At 42.3% G+C, this 21,806-nt stretch overlaps 1 protein-coding gene across 1 annotated transcript; it reads right to left on the bottom strand.

Moving 5' to 3' along the window:
- Window positions 1-2,240: 2,240 nt before the first annotated feature.
- LOC117269662 (von Willebrand factor A domain-containing protein 7-like) lies at window positions 2,241-16,083 on the bottom strand. The gene is made up of 16 exons (XM_078172501.1): window positions 16,039-16,083; window positions 14,606-14,805; window positions 14,245-14,505; window positions 14,007-14,100; window positions 13,747-13,869; window positions 11,356-11,542; window positions 11,072-11,247; window positions 10,714-10,826; window positions 10,491-10,607; window positions 10,005-10,226; window positions 9,779-9,911; window positions 6,526-6,675; window positions 4,574-4,666; window positions 4,214-4,491; window positions 3,808-4,101; window positions 2,241-3,329 (listed from the first exon to the last, which is right to left on the bottom strand). The coding sequence occupies exons 2-16, from the start codon at window positions 14,780-14,782 to the stop codon at window positions 2,331-2,333; spliced, it is 3,417 nt and encodes a 1,138-aa protein (XP_078028627.1). The 5' UTR covers window positions 14,783-14,805; window positions 16,039-16,083; the 3' UTR covers window positions 2,241-2,330.
- Between the last annotated feature and the right edge of the window lie 5,723 nt (window positions 16,084-21,806).

Here is a 21,806-nt window from a genome sequence, read left to right as displayed (position 1 = left end):
GGCGCAGAGCGTATGTGCTACTTCGCCGTCAGATGTAGTCTTTGTAGTGTGTTTAAATGCAACTGACACAGGGTGACGTGAGGCGACGTAGACGACTTAACAGTTGGCTTTCGTCGTTGCTAGTTCTTTGATGTCGGTTTGGTGTGTCAGCACCTTAAGGCATCATCATACAGAATAACATGGGTGGTCATATTAATGTGTATGTGGTCTGAAAATAATGAATAAAACTCTGTCCTGCTGTCTGTGATTTTTTTGTTAAGGAACTAATTGTAAAGATGATGATGAAGTAATGAAAGACTACTTATTATGTGTCACTTCACTTTAGGACATAAAAAGGTTAACTAATGGACAGGTTATTGAGTAATGATTCTGTACTGATGAAGTAACTAGTTCACTAATCATTAAGTCGTGATTAACTCTATGAAATTTGATCATGAGTTAATGAAGAACTGACCATTAACTAATAGTTAGTTCCTCATTAGTTCCTCAGTAACTACTCTAATTTTGTGTACCTTATTGTAAAGTGTTACCGTAAAAACGTGTGGTAGAGGAAGTTTTTTAAATCACGACACACACTGCATTAACAAAGAAATACAATTCCTGCTTGTCACATACATCACATGATGATTGTGACGACCCACTCTGATTTGCATCTCCCTTCAGGAGTCTGGCGGGTGGAGTCGATTCATCAGTGAAATTCAGCTCACCTGAGCAAGCTGGAGGACGATGTAAGCTGGTGGCAGTCAGCTACGTCATTCCCTCCCCTGGCCTCCACCCAGTTTAGTTCATTACTACACTCATTTCCATTTTAGTTATGTAAAATAAACGTTTTAGATACAACTCATGTGTGGTCTCCCCACTTTGTCCAGTCTTGAGCCGGGTTGTGAAATGATGCACCTGGACACATCAACAGTGATGTTACCTGGGGCCATTGGGTATTTCAGGTCTTAAGGCAATCAGACATCCTTGTAGAGGCGACCCTGCTGAGACTGATCAAGGTTCAGTTTGTATCCAGGTAGCACTACGCCATGCATGGTTCTACTGTACTAATCCACAGCCATCTTAAAGCAACTTCTGCTTTCTCTGTGGCCAACCTGATGGCCCTTTGCCTTCTGGCCCCTGTGATGCCCAGCATGATGGAGGCCCTGCAGAGGGACTGGCCTGCAAACCCTCTGCATCCCACCTCAGTGGGCTCACACCTTGCTTGCCACTCATTGCTTTGGCATTCTTCCACGAGATCAACGTACTTTGCCCTCTTCATCTCATTGGCCTCCTCAGTGTGGTGCTCCCATGAAACAGTGACTTTCAAGAGAACGACCAACAGTCACCAACACAGAATGGCAAGAGTTTCTGAACTTCCCCAGGTCATCTTTCCACTCCACTGGGTGGAGGTGCTTGCAGATGCTAATCCCACTGCAGGTGGTGTCCTCTATGGCCTTCAGGGCTTGGTCATAGTGCTTGTGACAGCATCCCTCTCCCAGGGCTTATGATCAGCAGCTGAGGATGTGCTCCAGGGTCCCTCTCTTCTGACATAGAGGGCAGAGTGGCACCTCCATCTTCGCCCAGCAAAGCATGTTAGATGTCATACACAGTCTGAATTAAGAATCTTATAATATTTTACCATTCCTTGACTGACGCTCACACCTCATCTTAGGTCCTTCCCCTACACTTTGTCATAGCTAGGTGTTGTGCTGCTACCCAGGCAAGTTCTTCCACCAGATACAATGCCTAAGGTCCTGTGCTGTAGCTGTCAACTCAAAGTACATGTCAAATAAAATTTCCCCAAACATGGTTTCTGTCATTTTAGGTAGTTCTTATCATGCTGATGTATGTTCAAGTGTTCATTTTCTCCGATTAGTTTGGTTTTAATTCGTTATTTGATGCTATAAACACAGTCTGACCACCCGGGCTTTTCTTTTGGTACTTCTGCTGACCGGCAGTGTGCATTTGCATATTAGCCAAATATATATTCAGTTTCACCAAGCACATTTAGATTTAACATTTAGATTTACTTTTATCATTTAGATTTAGATTTAACATTTAGGTTTAACATTTAATATTTAGATTTAACTGTGACATTATTTTTAACATATTTCAAATATTGCTGTAAATGTGGTAGAAAGTGACTTTAAAAAATTCACCACTTTTTTAAACGTTGTTTGAAGCTATATGTGGCAAAAATGTTGCTGTAAATTTCAGTGTGAGCCACTTTACAAACGGCACCCAATAACTGAGTGTATAGAGTATGTAGTTTATTTTCCAAAGCCAAAAGGACATTTTTAAACTTATCTCACCCCCACACTAACATGTAAGCACTCAGTTGACCCAAGTTAAAATGTTAATTTGAGCCCCAGGACCGTGATGCTAAGGCAAAGAAGAAAAGACTGAGCAGCTCTGGTAGACAAAGACTCAGTAGCTGCTACTGTTGGACGCTGTGGGCTATTGGTGGTTGTAGTTGTCTTGGTTGTGGTTGTGGGAGTGGTTGTGGTCATGATTGTAGGAGTGGTTGTTGTTGTGGGAGTGGTTGTGGGAGAGGTTGTTGTTGTGGGAGTGGTCGTTGTTGTTGTTGTTGTGGGAGTAGTGGTTGTGGGAATGTTTCTGGTTGTGGGAGTAGTTGTGGTTGTGGGAGTGGTTGTAGTTGTGGGAGTGTTTGTGGTTGTGGGAGTGGTTGTGGTTAAGGGAGTGGTTGTAGTTGTGGGAGTGTTTGTGGTTGTGGGAGTGGTTGTGGTTGTGGGAGTGGTTGTGGTTGTGGGAGTGGTTGTAGTTGTGGGAGTGTTTGTGGTTGTGGGAGTGGTTGTGGTTAAGGGAGTGGTTGTAGTTGTGGGAGTGTTTGTGGTTGTGGGAGTGGTTGTAGTTGTGGGAGTGTTTGTGGTTGTGGGAGTGGTTGTGGTTAAGGGAGTGGTTGTAGTTGTGGGAGTGTTTGTGGTTGTGGTTAAGGGAGTGGTTGTAGTTGTGGGAGTGTTTGTGGTTGTGGGAGTGTTTGTGGTTGTGGGAGTGGTTGTGGTTAAGGGAGTGGTTGTAGTTGTAGCGATGGTCCGGACGCTGTAGAAACAGGTGGCTACGTTACCCACCCGATCCACAACCTCCAGCTCCACATCAGGTGAACAGCAAGACGCATTGTAGGAAACCAGAGTTATGTCCTCATTGTCAGCAGCCAAGCTGGTGTTCAAGGTCCCGTTGCCTTGTCTGAGGGTAATACGGTCGACACCCGTCCCATTAGCACCATCAGTCACCTGAACAGAGAGCTCCCACATCGATAACACGCAGTTATCAGAGCAGTTGGACTGCAGGCTGAGCAGTTCACACACTGGCTTAGTGATATCAGTCACCTATGAGGAGCAAAAGTAGGTAAAAGTCAGCTGGCTTTAGAAGAAGATACATTTCATTTATCCCCGAGGGGAAATTCAGTTTTTCCACTCTGTTATCATATACACACAGGCCCAAAATACACACATGCACAAACAGGACCTATACGTGTATCAGATGGAGAGATGTCAGAGTGAGGGGGCTGCCCATGAATAGGCGCCCCGAACAGTTGGGTGTTTGGTGCATTGCTCAAGAGCACCTTGGCAGTGTCCATGAGACGATCTGACACCTCTCCAGCTACCAGTCCACACTCCATATTTGGTCCAGACAAGGACTTAAGCAAGTCACCCTCTGGTTCCCAACCCAGGTCCCTATGGACTGAGCTACTGCTGCCTCCAGTCATTAATTCAACCAATAAACACAGTGATGAAGGGATTAAATATGACAGAATGATCATTCACTGCCTCAACATCTATTGAAATGTGATTTGTGAAGAGTTACCGTTTCAAGGACAGTGAAACGCCGCACGACGTAGTTGGTGTCTGCGCCTCCTGAAGCCTCGGCCGAAATGGTCAGGGTGACGACAGTACCAGACGCAGTGTTAAGAGGTGCTGTGAGGGTCCCTGTACCGTTGGCACTGCCGTCGGTTTCCAGCATTAAACTGGACGGGAAAGTCGAGGGAAAACTTTGGTCATTGGTAGCTTGGATGCTGAAGGTTCCTCCTGCACCGCTCGTCATCACAGTGAAGGGAACTGAAAGTGGTGTTCCTGGAACTAAGACGCTGTCTGAATCTGGCTAAAAACAGAAGGAAATCAGTCACTATCAGTCGTATATAGTAAAAACTGTGGCAGTACAGTTTATCTCAAAAGTCATATCATAAGTTTTTAGGTAGATGCATTTCACTTACAGAAGTAACAGCCACAGCAGACGCTCTGATGTTGGTGGGGGACTGCCTTTGAAAGTTTGCAGAGGACATTCTGGGGGAACCATTGTTGCTCTGCCCTTTCACAAGCACCACAAACTCCTCTGCTGGTATCCTGTCAAAGTGAGCCAAGAAGTCTCCTCCACCCTGAGCCTCCACGTTGCCATTAACCTCTCCGGACCCAGACGATTCAACCAGAATGACTTCTGTCACTGTGGCGGATTCACTCCCGGTCACCGTCACCATCAGGCTGCCATTAACACCTTCAGAAAAAGAGAATATCCACTGAAATATATAATAAATAGTCAATTATTTTGGCATATCACAAACTTCTGGCTCCTTTACCAGCTCTGGGACGATTGTCTACGACATCAAAACCTCCAAACGGGCCCTGCGATTCCTCCAAAAAGTTAAACAGGAAGTCAATGGGACTTTCACCTGCAAATAAAAAAGTTACAATAAAAGAAAGTCAACCAGAGAGGCCAGATGTATGATCACCAGTAAATATTCATTAATTTTACCATTCCTTTGAAGCATATTTACCTCCGCCAAGGAGGTTATGTTTTTGCCGGCATTGGTCTGTTTGTCTGTTTGTGTGTTTGTTTGTTTGTTTCAAAAAGTTATGAACGGATTTTGATGAAATTTTCAGGAAAGGTGGATGATAGGACAAGGAACAGATAATAAAATTTTGGTGGTGATCGGTTGAAGCAAAGTGGATAAAATAATAAATAAAATCTATGGTCTGACAGCCTCAGCAGCAATTAAGACGGTGAAAATAGCGCCATCTGGTGGCCGGAAAGCACGTCTTGTTCTACTTGCTAAATATTGTTGTAATTCTAAAGTTGAAATTAATGTTCTGTGTTGGTGCAAAACTAAAAACGAAATAAATACACCACAGTGTCTCCATGGTGAAGGCAGGGGTCGCGTTAACCGGACATTCTCGGTCATTGACCGGTTTTTTACAACAATGACCGGAAAATCTGAAGGCCGTCGGTCATTTTGACCGGTTGCAATTACCACCCCTGCCCACTTGGCGGCAGAGTGCACAGTCAGTGGTTTAAGTGGCTGCCGTTTTCACACTGCAGAGAAAAAGTCATCTGCTTCATGTAGCGTTGTTGACATAACGCCCTGGACACACCGGACGCGGAACCGAAGCACGGCGCCCAGCAGCAGAGGCAGTTTTCAGTCAGCGCCCATGTTAACCTATCTGACTGTCCACACAGGCCGCTGAGCAGAGCGGAGCGCCCGTGAAGTAGAGGCAGCGCTTCAGTTTGGCGTCTGGTCTATTTTTCACGGGAGCCGCGAGCGCTTCTGTCAAGCTGGATCAAGCGCATTGTACCAAACAGGAAGTCGGACACAGAAAAGACGACAGAATCCGGCCAATTTTCAAAATAAAATAACAACAGCATGCATTGTGGAACGTGAGGAGAAAATACCATGTTTATAATTTAAAATAACACAACAGTGCATAACCGAACACATTTTTCAATACCATAATCATTTCATTACAATTTTAATTTTGTGTCACCGATCCTACAGGCATAACTACATAACGCCCTGGAGACACCAGACGCGTTAGTGCCGTCTGGTGTGTCCAGGGCGAAGCCTAATGGCACGGGTGTGTGGATGTCTGTTCATCTTTTCGTTCATGTCCTTATTAATGCACACTTTATAACTTGCTTGTTGGATTTATTAAAAGCGAACAAATGATAACTAAATGTCTTTGAATATCTTTATTGTCATTTAAAAACAAAAATTAAAATGACCGGTAAAAATAGATTATGACCGGATTTTTATGACCCTGTCGGTCAAAATGACCGGCGACGAAAAAGTCTAGCACAATGTCTGGGTAAAGGCACATATAACCTAATAATGATAGTGATGCAAATAACCTAATTGTGATGCAGGTTGCAAAATCTGATGCAGAGGGGGAGGGAATATCACTTACTTGGCGGAGGTCTGTGAGTGCTTTTCTAGTTATCACTGTCATCATTTTTAAAGACTCAAATTACAAAATTAAGCACAATCCAGCCGATTCAACCCTGAACCTTCAACTAACTTCAACCAGAAACTAAATGTTTTTCCCCTCCACTATACAGGTTGCTATTTTGCTGCTAGTGCAACAGCTTGGGTCACTGTTTACCTCCTGTAGGCTTCCCAAGGGAACTACAATAGATAGATAGATAGATAGATAGACTTTGAAATACCAGCCTTTCAAGGTAAGGGATAGTTATACCTAAAAAAATAATATTAAGTACTGATTATGTGATTCAACCTCATAATCGTGGAGTTCTCACCTACAACCTTCAGAATGTAGGGATTTGTTGACACTATTTGAATTTCCCACAGTCCAACTTGTTGCTTTAGCTGCAGAGTCTTGAAGTTTCCCACTGACTGGGATGCAGTGATCAGTGAGCCTGTCGTGTCGGTGCTTTCCTGAGACACACCTAAAAGGAGAGCAATGGCATGCAATGAAGCACACTGGGTAAAAAGCCAAAAGTTAAGCATTAAATGTTTCAATTTCTTAGAACAGCTGCGTGAATTGTCGACCACAGTGTAACGCTTAATATGACCACCAGATGGGGCCAAAGTCAGAAATTTCCACATAAAGTGGCTTTAAAGAACCTCCTCTACTCCTACAGTGATAACAACTTTAAAGGGCCAGTGTGTAAAATGGGTTGAAAACCGTTGGAAACAGTGACATCAGTGGTCAAATTCTAGATTGCAGGGCTCACTCGCTCACCCCTCCCGTCGGGTAAATGACGGTGGCCTCGTAGGGACAAAAAGTCTTGCGCACAAGTTTTTCAGGAGTAGGTCTATCTAGCGACGAGGTGAATGTTTATTTAGAAATCTAAACCATGTTACGATATTGTAATGAATCCCTCATGAGCAGGAGACCAGAGGAGCGTTCGGGAAAAAGGCCCATTTATTTGAGCACTCCAGAAACTCTGGTAACACTCTACTCCATCCCAAACTCTGACTCTTCTGGCGTAACAGACACACTTCATAACTTTACACACATACTCGTTTACCATAATGAGTGGGGACCCCCCTCCCCTCTCTGCTCCACCAACCTCCAGCCCGCACACTGACTGACAGCGTAGCCGGTAAACAGAGCTCAGCTGTTTATTTAGCCTAGCAATATCTCCGGACTATAGTAGCTGCAATGGACGACTTTGAACGCGATTTTGAAGAGTTTCTTGTAGCGGACACAGACCCAGAGCCATACCTGTTTGAGCCGGAGCATACAGATGAGGAACTCCATGTGTTTGATGCTGAGCAGGCGAGAAGAGAGGCTGAATGCACAGAATGGGATTCGATGCTACTGCTACCATCGTTGGGGAGATATATCACCAGGAGGAAAAGCGCCACAGAGAGTGCATCACAAGGAGTGAAGTTGCGTCTTCTTTTCCTCGCAGATGACGGTTCGGGTTCATTCTCTCCTGTTGCGTGGTAAGTGTGGTCCATTCGCAAACTTTATAACTAAAAAAACTTTTCACTACTCTCTATCGACGAACTACTAACACTCTCTGCTGTTTCCTCCTCCTTCTTCCTTCCTTCCGCTGTCTTCGTTGGTTCATTTATACACGCGAAATGCGTTCTCTGGCTGGCTGGATTGTCCACTTGGTCTGCCGTACATACATGGCGGTGCAAGATGGCGACCTCTCTAAAGCAAGGCCCTTGATATATATATATATATATATATATATATATATATATATATATATATATATACAGTACAGGCCAAAAGTTTGGACACACCTTCTCATTCAATGCGTTTTCTTTATTTTCATGACTATTTACATTGTAGATTCTCACTGAAGGCATCAAAACTATGAATGAACACATGTGGAGTTATGTACTTAACAAAAAAAGGTGAAATAACTGAAAACATGTTTTATATTCTAGTTTCTTCAAAATAGCCACCCTTTGCTCTGATTACTGCTTTGCACACTCTTGGCATTCTCTCCATGAGCTTCAAGAGGTAGTCACCTGAAATGGTTTTCCAACAGTCTTGAAGGAGTTCCCAGAGGTGTTTAGCACTTGTTGGCCCCTTTGCCTTCACTCTGCGGTCCAGCTCACCCCAAACCATCTCGACTGGGTTCAGGTCCGGTGACTGTGGAGGCCAGGTCATCTGCCGCAGCACTCCATCACTCTCCTTCTTGGTCAAATAGCCCTTACACAGCCTGGAGGTGTGTTTGGGGTCATTGTCCTGTTGAAAAATAAATGATTGTCCAACTAAATGCAAACCGGATGGGATGGCATGTCGCTGCAGGATGCTGTGGTGGCCATGCTGGTTCAGTGTGCCTTCAATTTTGAATAAATCCCCAACAGTGTCACCAGCAAAACACCCCCACACCATCACACCTCCTCCTCCATGCTTCACAGTGGGAACCAGGCATGTGGAATCCATCCGTTCACCTTTTCTGCGTCTCACAAAGACACGGCGGTTGGAACCAAAGATCTCAAATTTGGACTCATCAGACCAAAGCACAGATTTCCACTGGTCTAATGTCCATTCCTTGTGTTTCTTGGCCCAAACAAATCTCTTCTGCTTGTTGCCTCTCCTTAGCAGTGGTTTCCTAGCAGCTATTTGACCATGAAGGCCTGATTGGCGCAGTCTCCTCTTAACAGTTGTTCTAGAGATGGGTCTGCTGCTAGAACTCTGTGTGGCATTCATCTGGTCTCTGATCTGAGCTGCTGTTAACTTGCCATTTCTGAGGCTGGTGACTCGGATGAACTTATCCTCAGAAGCAGAGGTGACTCTTGGTCTTCCTTTCCTGGGTCGGTCCTCATGTGTGCCAGTTTCGTTGTAGCGCTTGATGGTTTTTGCGACTCCACTTGGGGACACATTTAAAGTTTTTGCAATTTTCCGGACTGACTGACCTTCATTTCTTAAAGTAATGATGGCCACTCGTTTTTCTTTAGTTAGCTGATTGGTTCTTGCCATAATATGAATTTTAACAGTTGTCCAATAGGGCTGTCGGCTGTGTATTAACCTGACTTCTGCACAACACAACAGATGGTCCCAACCCCATTGATAAAGCAAGAAATTCCACTAATTAACCCTGATAAGGCACACCTGTGAAGTGGAAACCATTTCAGGTGACTACCTCTTGAAGCTCATGGAGAGAATGCCAAGAGTGTGCAAAGCAGTAATCAGAGCAAAGGGTGGCTATTTTGAAGAAACTAGAATATAAAACATGTTTTCAGTTATTTCACCTTTTTTTGTTAAGTACATAACTCCACATGTGTTCATTCATAGTTTTGATGCCTTCAGTGAGAATCTACAATGTAAATAGTCATGAAAATAAAGAAAACGCATTGAATGAGAAGGTGTGTCCAAACTTTTGGCCTGTACTGTATATATATATAAAAGCATAATTATAAGGCTACGAAAACCAAACGAATTTTATTTTATAGTGATCATACACTTGTATAAACATATTAATGGGTAGAATATTCAGATTCAGATTCAGATTGACAATAAACCATGCCAAATATTACACACTGGCCCTTTAAAATATACCATCTGCACAGAGTGATCACCTGAGGGGCTGATAAGAGTAAAGGTCACAGAGTTCCCAGTGATGTAAACTGTGAGGTTTTTCACCGACTCGTCAACGGTGAAGGTGAAATTTTCAGCCTTTCCTGGATTCCTGGCTGCCTGCAGAAGGGTCACCTATAGGAGATTAAATGAACTTGGTGTCACAACTGAATCATGAATGAAGTATGAATTTTGAAAACTCATAATGAACAGTGAGAGTGTTAATACCAGAGAGGAGCTGGATGTCTGTGTTATGATGCTGGTGGCTTCAAGGAGCTCACTCTTTGAGACTTGGATAGCCAGACCTCCTGAAGCCTGAGCCAGGTCTCTGTACAGCTGAGCATCTGATCTCACCATTCGACTTTTTGGTTGTTGCTGTTGTTGTTGGAGGCTATCATCACTCTGTCTACGACGACGAAATCCCAGAACGGCAGTTATCATGAAGTTTACCTTAAAAGAAATGAAAAAATTTGAATAAGAATTTGAGGTGAACTACAAGGGTGAACATGGTGAACATTACCTACAACTTATGCAGACATTAGCATTAGTGCCTAAGTACAGCCTCACTCATGGTGACTGAAGAGATGCTTAGTTTAGTCATTAGAGTAGAGGCAAGTTTTCCATCATGAGTTTTTGACTTATTTTTCTATTACTTACTCTTCTTATACTATCATTTTACTCACCATTTGTTGTTACACGAAGAGTAGTACTCACCACCGTGTTGGTTCGCCCGATGAGTGCGAGCACTGTGTTTCTCAGGTGTGCGTCTTTAGCAGGTGCATCAGTGAAGAGGAAGATCTCAGATTTGGGAGGAGCACCAGTTAATGCCAGCTGTATGAGGAAGAGAGGACAGCAATCATACGGTAGTTTTACCTTTACTTTTTTTTCCTATATTCAAGTTTTGCAGACAGATTATGTCTCAAAGGCATCACAGTACCTGAAGCCCTGAAAGACTCATTTCTGGAGTATCTCCTCCACCTGTTGCTGTTAGTGAATTAATAGCATTCCTGAAGACTTCTGGGTCTGTTGTCCTTGTCAGTGGCCCAAAATCTGAGGTTCAGGTGGAGATGCATGCATTTGTGGAGTGCTTCATGATTTACAAATACTGTTATTTTTCTTATTGTATTGCTGGCATTTTATTTGAGCAGTGATAATATTCAACCAACTATACAGCACATGACAGCACAAAAAGTCCACTGCTTTATATCACTGAGTTACAGTTTAGCAGGCAAGAGGATGAAGAAAGAAATATAAATTTTACTTCACTTCAGAGGGATAAAACATTAAGCTCATACCTGGATCATTGAACGGTACGAGAATGTAAACTGAGGGCTCGTCTTTTGTTCCCACTTTCCTGTCGATTATATCAGAAGTGACAGTCCTCACTGCTGCAATGTCATCACTCATGCTTCCTGTCGTGTCGATCACAAAACAAAGAGGTTTACCAGATGCTTTGGAGATTCCCATCATCCTGAGGGATGGAGAGAAAAGGAAGGAGACGAAGAGATAAGAGATAAAAACCCTTTGCAATCCTCCTCCTTACCATGCATATCTGAAACATACAGAAAGGGTTTCATACTGTAGGAATGGTTTGTCACCAGCAGCCCCTCGAATGTCCTCCAGGAGCTCACTGGTTGCAGCAATTGCCACATTTGCAGCTTCCATGTGGAGGTGTCCATGGCTGGATGTCAAAGTGTCTTTATTGATCCCTCCTATAGGTTCAATGTTACTTGTTCTATCATGCTCATCCCCATGGTTGCATTTTCCTGTGTAGCATTAGAAACAGAATGAGAACAAAATGTTTTATACATAATTACATAACTAGAGAATACCACACGGTTCTAGTTATGGTAAAATTGGTCTGTTGGTTGGTCCACCACTTTGGTCCAAACACAATATTTTAACCACCTAATGACACCACCAATTGCTGGAAAGCTTTTTCAGAGCTGTTAAGTATTAATTAATACTACATACTAATAATAGCAGGTTTAATTAGTGTGTTCATGCTGAAAAATGACAAAATAAAGTGTACTCAAAACAGGCTGTATGTTGGGGTGTCCAATTGGTCACCTAGTAGAGCGGGTGTCCCAAAAGCTGTTCTATCAAATAAAGGCAAAGGCCAAAAAAATTATCTTTAAAATAAATAAATAAATAAATAAATAAATAATAATGATAAAACAGGCTGTATGCATACTGAAAACACCTGATTTTTTGAGTGTGTTTTGATGAATACAATTGTCCCACAATGCAGTACACAGAAGAAATGGTGGAGCTGCTCACAGCTGGAGTAAGTAGGACAAATTTCTGGCAAAACAGCTCCAGACACATCACAGAAAACAAACAATATATATGTAAAATGTTCATTTAAGTTTATATGGCAGAGGCATTCTTAAGTTGCAATTTGATTACCTTTGCATAGCACATATATTGCATAATTTGCTGTTACTACAAATCAGTTAATTATGTTGAGTTCTGCTATGCTAACTACAAATACCGTTATACTATAAACTGGTAGAAAGTAAGTACATTTTCACAAGTACTGCACTAAAGCAAAATTCTGGTGTACTCCCTTACATTGTAGATAAAAACAAATATTGTACTTTTACTCCATTACATTTATTTAATACTTTAGTTATTTAGGTAAATAATACAATATGTAATCAACAAACAAATGATGGTTTATTGTAGGTTGAGATAAGACTTACTTGATCCCTGAAGAGAAAATAACTACCAAGCAGTATATGCAGTGATTGAATGAGCCCCATCTTTACCAGCTGCAACATGAAAGTGATCTACACATCTACACATGTATTTATAATATCCTCCTGAGACCCTTTGTCCTTATATGAGGACAACACATTTTGGGTTTCCTTGACCTTGTACTTCATTCTACTTAACTTAGACCTGTTGTCCTTGTTTGTCGACACTTTTGTGCCATCTAGTGGCAGTAAGAGCACAGTACACTAATCCATGTAAAAACAAGATGGCAGCCACCTCTGCCAAGTCGGTCTGCATGCAGCCTATACCGACACAGAGGTGGACAAGGTCCAAAACCTGATCACATTTTATGGTTGAAACTTGTTTATTTTTATGATTAATGATGTTTGTAGTTTGATATGGTGACACATTTGACCAATTTTAGCAACAGAAACAAGTTAAGGTGCTGTTAATTAGGAAGTAGAGACATTGAGACAAGGCACTGTGACTTGTCTCATTTGAGGACATTGGGACTTAATTATACTTAATTACTGTCCATTTGAGGACATTTGGATTTAATTATTGTTGGCAATGTTTAGTTGATCCCAAATAGCTTGGAGAAATGCAAACAAACAAAAGTTCAGGTCTCAGGAGGATATTATACACATCTTTTAATATATAATATACACTTTTTTTTTTTAACTGTTGATGGTATTAGTAGTTATTTGCCACTTGGTGGCCGCACAAACAAGTTGTGAACACATTAAGATATTATCACCCTCTAAGTTGGTAGGCCAAAACTGTCAGCAGTTCCCATTTACAGAGTCAAGTTCTTTACCCCTTGAAGCCATGTTTGTGTCCACCTGATGACTGTGAATAATATTAACTCTCTTTTAGCTCTGTTTTAGGTTTTTATTGTCTCCTGAAGGAAATATTTGGCTCCTGAGCTGCTCAACACTCCAGTATGTTCACCAGCTAGCTGCTAACTATGTCTGTCTGCTGTTTGGTGATGTGCAGTCGGTGCACAGAGGGCTTTCGCAGGTTTCTGACGGTAGTGAGAATGGACCGAAACAGTAAAGATGTGGGCCAGACAGCTTGAGAATGAGCTGAAACTCACCATAAAGTTCTGTGAAAACAAAGGGAGCTGCCTATTTGGTTACAGTTCACACAAGATGATTAAACACGGCTGAAACCGCTGAAACACGGCTCAAACCTGACAAACACGGCTTTGAAAATTCATATAATTATTTAGGTAAGCAGGTAGGATGGTTACCTCTCGGTTTAGACACAAAATTAAAGTATCCTGTGGTTAGTATATTTTCCCTGAGAATATCCTCCAAAATGTTGTTTGTGCAGTCGTCTCCATTACAGTTGCGACAGGTTGCTCTGCTTTCAGCTGTGGGAAAGAACATTTTGTCAGTCTTTTCTTTTGTAAAATGATCTCTGTTAACGCGTCATAACATTTCCTCATCTCCATTTGTTTTGTTTCAGTGACACGGCCACTCACACACTGACACAGCATTATTTCTTTACCTGCTATGTTGCCAACGCTGGTGTCTGATCTGATCAGATTGGAGTTTGGGAGTTGGTTTCCCATCTCCACCCAGTTGCTATGACTGTAGAAATCCTATTATATAAAAACAACAACAAGCAGAGCATCTGTTATCTAGCATATACTATATTTATTAACACCAAGATATCTTTTTTGAAATGTGACATTGAAGAAACAAAACTGTGATGTAAACAGAAGGAATGATAGAAAGAAGGCTACCTGTAGAGGGTGTAAGATTTGTCCCAGTTTTTCTCTGGCAGCCTCAAAGTTCTGTTCCCTGTTGCTGGCCTTCACAGCTGCCAATCCATCTGTGATGATTTTCCTTCCCTCCAAAATTTGTTCATTGTCCATGTGATACTGTGCTTGGTTGAAAAGAGTTGAGTCTACTTGTTGATTCTTTGATTGGATCAATTGGATGGTTTGGAGGAAGCTCTTGGATGGCGCTTCACATGCAGCAGCAACAGCATCAACAGTCAGAGACTGTGGACACAAACACACACAAAATGAATAATACTGATAATAAAGCCACTGGTCATTTAACATAAAAAGTCAATATAAAGTGGTTGACATTAATCCTTACAGGAAAAGTGAAGTCTTTGCCCTCAGCCAGGGCCAGAGCACGACATGTCTGCACAGTGGTATTTAAGATTGCTCTCTTAGTGATCTCCTGATGACTCAGAGATTCTCCACTGGATAACCCAAACCCAGAAACTCCAGTCTGCAGAAGCAGGAAACACAATGCAGCCAACCCAAACATCACTGCGCAACCTGTCAGAGAGACTAACACATACAGAGCAGCTCATTCACTCAGGGTGTCCAAACATTTTTGAATGGGAGCCAGCTTAGATAATGGGAAAATACCTGGGGGCCAGCCACTTCTCACATCAGATGGATTTTAAAAACAAAAACAAAAACAAAAACAAAAACAAAAACAAACAAGCAAACTGTTCCATATTTCAGTTAAAATGTTTTAAACTTTTAGTCGTTTCTGAAAGCAGCAGCCCCCACTGTCCTCACATTTCTTTACTGTGGCCGTGTTTGCTACCTAGAAGCAAATGTCTGCTGGTAGGTAACCATTTCATTTGCTTGTTTACAGTCTGTTTATGAAAACACATCACTTCTGTCTGCATAGTTCCTACTTGTTGCATGTCTACAAACTGTACGATAGTCCTGCCATTGTGAAGTGATTGAGAGAAAGGCAAAATGATCTTAATTAACCAATATTGTGTAGTGAGCCATGTATATATATACATACATACATACATACACATATATTTTTTAAAAAAATATGTCAAGTCAGGGGCTGTTTAAAATTGGCCCCCGGGCCAGACTATAGACATGCCTGATATTAGTCATTAGTCTGTGGTCCATAAAGTCGACTACTGCAGTAGAATATAGTAGGGATCACCTTTCATCCCAAAAGGATGATTCCTGAAGATTTTGCTGTCCATTGATCTAGAACCACCGTCAGATTAAAATTTAAGATAAACTTTACTGACTGCACACAAAGTTGCTACGAAAACAAGTTTAGATCTTTGGTTATAAAATCAACCACCTAGAGTTGACAAACCTCTGAATAGAGCAGGATGTAACGCAATAAACAGAGAATTTTACTACGACAGGATTTCTGTCCAGCACTCGAAAAGTCACAGCAGGTCACACATCATACAACAATTTATTACTTCACATTAACACAAAATAAGAATTACAATTTTAGGCGATTTGGCTTTTTGGTTAATTTAATTTAAAGTTATTATTTTATAAACATTACAAACATTTATTAATATAGTACAAATTCTTTCATCCTCAAAATTCAAGACATGGAAACAAAACACTAAAACAGTCATTTAACTGTTCTGGTACTGATTAATAAAAACATCTTTTAAAATGATAAATGATTTTCCTGTGTGATGTAGCCACAACACAGTGTCACAGTAGTAATTATAAGATGCTGGTTCATATAAAAATGTAAAAACATAAACATATGACATGTTAGATATGATCATACTGTACCTTAGGTCTTGATGTGAACTTGTAAAATTCACTTTTCTGTAGCTATGACTTGATTTATAAAGCTTCACATCCAGGGAGGAGTCATTACTGCTCTGGACTGGTTTGACGTGTTGCCTTGGCCTGATGACATCATGGGTATAATTTGGTTGTTGGTAAATGTTCACAAAGATGGAGAAAACACTAAATAAACTTTTTCTTTTTCCTTCATGTGTCTGTTAGTTTATTACAAAAGCAAATAGCGGCTATGATTTGTGATGATGCCGTCAAATTGATTCATAAGTGTCAGTAACTGTTTTATGCTGTTTGGATATTTGAATATTCCTCTTGAAGAGATACTGGTGCTGATAGGGGCTGAGGATGAAACACAAACACAGACAATACTCATATCAAACACTTTAGTGAAATAGCATGAAGATGCAAACAGGATACTGCTACTGCTACTTATGGTTGAAATAAAAGAAGGAAACAACAGAGCTTTCTGCTGTGACTGTTTGAATTCTTTTACTTTCCCTTCTGATGACAGGTGATGTGAGAAACCTGTTGTTTCACTCAAAGTACCCGACAGCAGATGATTCTATGTGCCACAGTACAATACAAGGACCAGTAAGGATCATTACTCCCATTTTACTGAAAACTCATGAATCCTTACAACTGAGAACACTTAAAACATGGTCTTATTTCTGTTTCATGTTCTGTTCAGAAAGGAAATCTTATCGGTGCATGAATCATGAGCACATTGTTGTAAAAAGTTGTGGAACAGGAAGTTTTGTAAATCATGACACGCTGCATTAACGAAGAAATACAATTCCTGCTTGTCACATACATCACATGATGATTGTGACGACCCACTCTGATTTGCATCTCCCTTCAGGAGCCTGGTGGGTGGAGTCGGGTCATCAAGGAAATTCAGCTCACCTGAGCAAGCTGGAGGACGATGTAAGCTGGTGGCAGTCGGCTAAGTCTCTCCCTCTCCTGGCCTCCACCCAGTTTGGCTTAGGTAACATTTAGTTCATTACTTCACTCACTCCATTTTAGTTATGTAAAATAAACTTTTCAGTTACAACTCATGTGTGGTCTCCCCACTTTGTCCAGTCTTGAGCCGGATTGTGAATGATGAAAATGATGCACCTGGACACATCAACAGTAGCCCTTTTTAGATAGGAATTGTGCAAATTTGCAGGAAAGCCCAATCAGTCTTTTTTCAGCATTGGCAGTATGAAAACAAAATCGGGGAGTGCGGCAAAATGCCGCCTACCTAATTTTGTTTATACAGAATGTGCCTTTTTTCGGGGCAATGGGGGGCGTGAGCAAGTAACAAAACGTGTAGCTCAGCGTGTGACGTAAACAGTGACGTGGGAGGGAAGCCGCGGCTGGTCAGTCCTTCGGTGATTCTCTCGTAAGTTGGCCCGTTCTTCACCACTCCTGTCATGTGATGGTTAATGGCCTCTTCGTTTGCGAGGACAAGGAGGGCGCGCAATTCTTTGTCTCCCCAGTTGCTCATCTTTACAGTGTCTGTCAGGTTTGCGTTTCCCTCTTGCTACCAGCTGCTCACTAATTCCTGCTATCAGCTGTTTCTTGTTAATCCACCGCCAGTGGCTCGCACGTGTGGCGTCATCAAGTCATCAACAGCCCCTCTCATTGGAGAAGGCTGCCTCGGTCTTTTTAAACTAAAAGGGTTCCGCCAATATGACTACCCTACGAGGTGGAAAATTGGGCACCTCGGAGCAACTCACCAATCCGGCTCTGTGTGTCTAAATGCTCGCAGCTTGCCGGCAAAACGGCCCAACATTCTGGCAGTGTAAAAGGGGGTATTGATGTTACCTGGGGCCATTGGGTATTTCAGGTCTTAAGGCAATCAGACATCCTTGTAGAGGCGACCCAGCAGAGATTGATCAAGGCTCGGCTTGTATCCGGGTAGCACTACGCCATGCATGGTTCTTCTTTATTAATACACAGCAATCTTAAAGCAACAACAACAAGGACTGGGACAACTACTGGGAGAGGAACGAACCACTGAGAGATGCCGATGAGGTGGCGGTCCCTGTGCTCTGTATCTGCAGCCGTGACGACCCTCTCCTCCCGCCTGCCTCCACTTTGCCTCTTCCCCTATTCCAGAGCAATCCTTATTTCCTTTTAGTGCTGACAGACAGAGGAGGGCACTGTGGGTTCACTCTCGAGGACAGAGAGGAGACGGAGGGAGGGAGGACTGGAAATGAGGAGGCAGAGGGAGGTAACTGGAGTCACATCGCAGTTCTGGAGTACTTCAGAGTAGTGGCTGATTTCCTGAAAGGGGAGGACAGGAATGGGGTGAGCTTGGATGCTCCTTTAGAATATAGTCAGGCTGGGCAGAGGAGCAGGACCAGCAATGTGGCTCCCGTTCGCAAAAGGAGAACCAACATGATGAGGAGACAAAGACTGCAGACACCTGAAGAGAGCAGTGTGGATGCAGAGGAGGGAAGCTTCACCTGGAGGAGGTCCTACACACGCTGAGGAGGAAGAGACAGTGAAGGGTGAGATCTGCAGAGACTTTGGACAGTATTTGGATTTTTCCTCATTGTTCTTAAGTTACATCTAGGGAAAGTCTAAAAACAGCTGGAGAGGAAAATCAAAATAAGGGCAGTGGATGAACAAAAACTTTTTTTTAGCCAAATAGGTAAAATTGATCAAGAGGGCACATGATTTTTGGGAAATATAAACAAAAATAAAATGGTCTCAAAACATGGCTTCACTCGTTTGAAATTCCAACAATTCTTTGAAACTTTTGTTTTAAAAAATGATCATTTATCTAGACGTTTCTTACTGAAGAAAGGCAATGTAGCTCCTACAAAAGAGCAGAGTTACGCAAATCAAACAAGCTGTTTGAATTCTAATACACGTCAAAAAGTACAAAGAATTCAAACATTTAAACTCAAGTAAAAAGGATTTTTTTAAGCTTTAAACTTGAGCGCTGTCATGCTCCTCACACACAAAAACACCATGGGACAAAGAAATATTAAAATTACTTTATTACAGATGATTCTTTATCCAGTAGCCCTCTTCCAACAAAAAATAGTAATTACAAACAAAATATTACATTTATCCCCTAAACTTTGTTTCTCAATTTCTTTTATACATTTTAAATCACTTTGTCATCTGTAAGGAATAGCTTTTCTCTTCTGCTATGCGACATTCAGCTTTTTGCACAATCTATACAATTTAATACAGTTTAATACAGGTCTACGCCATGCATGGTTCTTCTTTATTAATACACAGCAATCTTAAAGCAACTTCTGCTTTCTCTGTGGCCAACCTGATGGCCCTTTGCCTTCTGGCCCCTGTGATTATAATATTTTACCATTCCTTGACTGACGCTCACACCTCATCTTAGATCAGTGACCTCTTGTCCTTCCCCTACACTCCACCAGATACATCACCCAAGGCCCTGTGCTGTAGCTGTCAACTCAGGAATAGAATGCAAGCTGAGGTGATCAGCCCTTCTGGATCCACCTGCTCCCTGGGACAGATGTTGTTGTCGCAGTCAGGTCATCCATAAAGGCCCTAAGGGGCAGCTGTTGGACACTGGACTTGGTGAGGGGCCCTCTGCACTGAACCTCAGCTGAGTTCACCAGCAAGGTTTATGGCAAGTTTAAAAAGGATCACTGAAATGGTGTGTACAGTAATGATATCCTTCTTGAGTTTGTGCCATGCTGACATTATACACCCAGCAAAGACTTTCAGACTGAAGCTGTTGGACTAGTCCAAAATGAAGTCTCTGAACTTGCCTGGGATATGTGTAGGTTAAGTTTCTTCTCAACCAGGTTGTGGGAGAATGAACCCATAGAAGTTTGTAAGGGTCCAACCTCAGCACAACCAGGCCCCCCTGGGTCTCCCAGGTTTCCCTGATCAGACGGGGGATCAGAATCCAGCTCAGTGGCCTAGTGGTAGAGTGTCCGCCCTGAGACTGGGAGGTTGTGGGTTCAATCCCCGGTCGGGTCATAACAGAGACTATAAAAATGGGACCCATTGCCTCCCTGCTTGGCACTCAGCATCAGGGGATGGAATTGGGGGGTTAGATCACCACATGATTCCTGAGCGTGGCACTGCTGCTGCTCACCGCTCCCTCAGGGGATGGGTCAAATGCAGAGAACATATTTCACACACTCAGGTGTGGGACTTTAACTTTTTGACTTTAGAATCCCCCATTTCTGACCAAGGTATCCAGCTAGGAGTTCCTCAGGCAGGACATTGTCAGGGCCTGGCAATGTCCTGCCTGAGGAACTCCTAGCTGAAGAATATCTTTCCTTTAACACTATAAGCAGTGAGACTGACCTGAACTGATTCTCTGGAATCCACACCCCTTCTGCACACCTCCACCAGTGAGCTACCCCGCCCCTCCTACAGATTACTTCAGGATACTTAAGTCCGTAGAGTAACCTTGGGCAGTTCTTTGCCCACCTCCTGGACCTCCTTCTAGCTGGGCTCCTTATAGTCAAAGTGCAGGGTTGGTTTCGGTGGATTGATCAAGGTTTTACAGTGGCCCAGATCTTGCTCCCTGGATTCATCACTGAAGGTGTATCAGAGATGGTGGTCAGTAGGTGAGCTGGCAACTGAGTGTCTGTCTCATTAGCTGCTTTGTAAACCCAAATGGGCTCACTATAAATACAGCTTGCTTCCTGGCCTTCTCATCCTCTGCCTCTTATCCCACTTGGCTCTCCTCAAGGTCGTGAGCTTCTTGCAGAGGACGCTGTGCAGCACTGTAAGAGGTCCCCTCTCCTCCCTCGCCTCAGAAAGGATAACTGAAATAGCAATGATTTACTTCTTGAGCTTATGCCACTTTGACGTTGTAGACCCAGCAGAGACTCTCAGACTTAAGCTGCGAGTACACTTCAGGATATCTAAAGCTTCTCATCAGAACTGTGCTTCATTTATTGTTCCTTTACTTAAATGTTTGAGCTTAACTGTGCAGAATGATACATGTGCATATAGTTTGACACTAGAGGACTATTTTCACATTCATCTGCTGAAAGTTTCTCTGTGCTCACTTTAAATCTGAGTTTAAGATGCACATGCAGGATTTGTGACATGTTTTCTACCTCTATCTGTTTAAAAAAAAAAAGCAAGTATCCTCACACTGTCACATTTAGTTTTACATTTGAACTCGACATAAGATCACCAGATTGCATCATGATGAAGGAATAATTATTTTGTCATCATCGGATATCAGAGTTTGTTGTTTGGAAACACATCATGGAGTGACACCTCTGACACCATGTTCTGTGTCCTGATGAGGAATTCTGGCAAACAGATGCACCATTTTTTTGTGACTTACTGTGTACCCTCTCTGTACTTCCTTGTCTGTGGCTGTTTGAATTCTTACATTTTTACCTCTCACGAAAGGTCATCTGAAAAACCTGTTGCTGCAGTGAAAGTACCTGCTGGTGGAATGTGAATTATGCGCTACAGTAAAATAAATCAATAATCGAGGACAACACTCAGTGACACTTATCACTGTATCATTTTTAAGCAAACTGATGTGACTCACAAACACTTCAACAAAGGAATGCATCAGTCCTAAAAACTGCTCCAGGTAAAGGAATTCTAAATCATGACAAAATGAACATTCCCTTTCAGCCAACTTGAGAAGGTAATGAGAATGTAATATTGATTTAGATATAGAATAAAACCTCAAAAGCGAAAATTTAAAAGGACTGCTGTATTACGATCCCAAAAATATTCACAGGTGAGCTGGGGGAACAATGCAAAAGAGGTAACGGCAGACATGGCAAGGT

This window comes from Epinephelus lanceolatus, chromosome 11 (assembly GCF_041903045.1).
Source record: "Epinephelus lanceolatus isolate andai-2023 chromosome 11, ASM4190304v1, whole genome shotgun sequence".
Classification (NCBI taxonomy): Eukaryota; Metazoa; Chordata; class Actinopteri; order Perciformes; family Serranidae; genus Epinephelus; species Epinephelus lanceolatus.
Note: the sequence above shows the minus strand (reverse complement) of the source record. Positions and strands in the feature narration are given on the sequence as shown.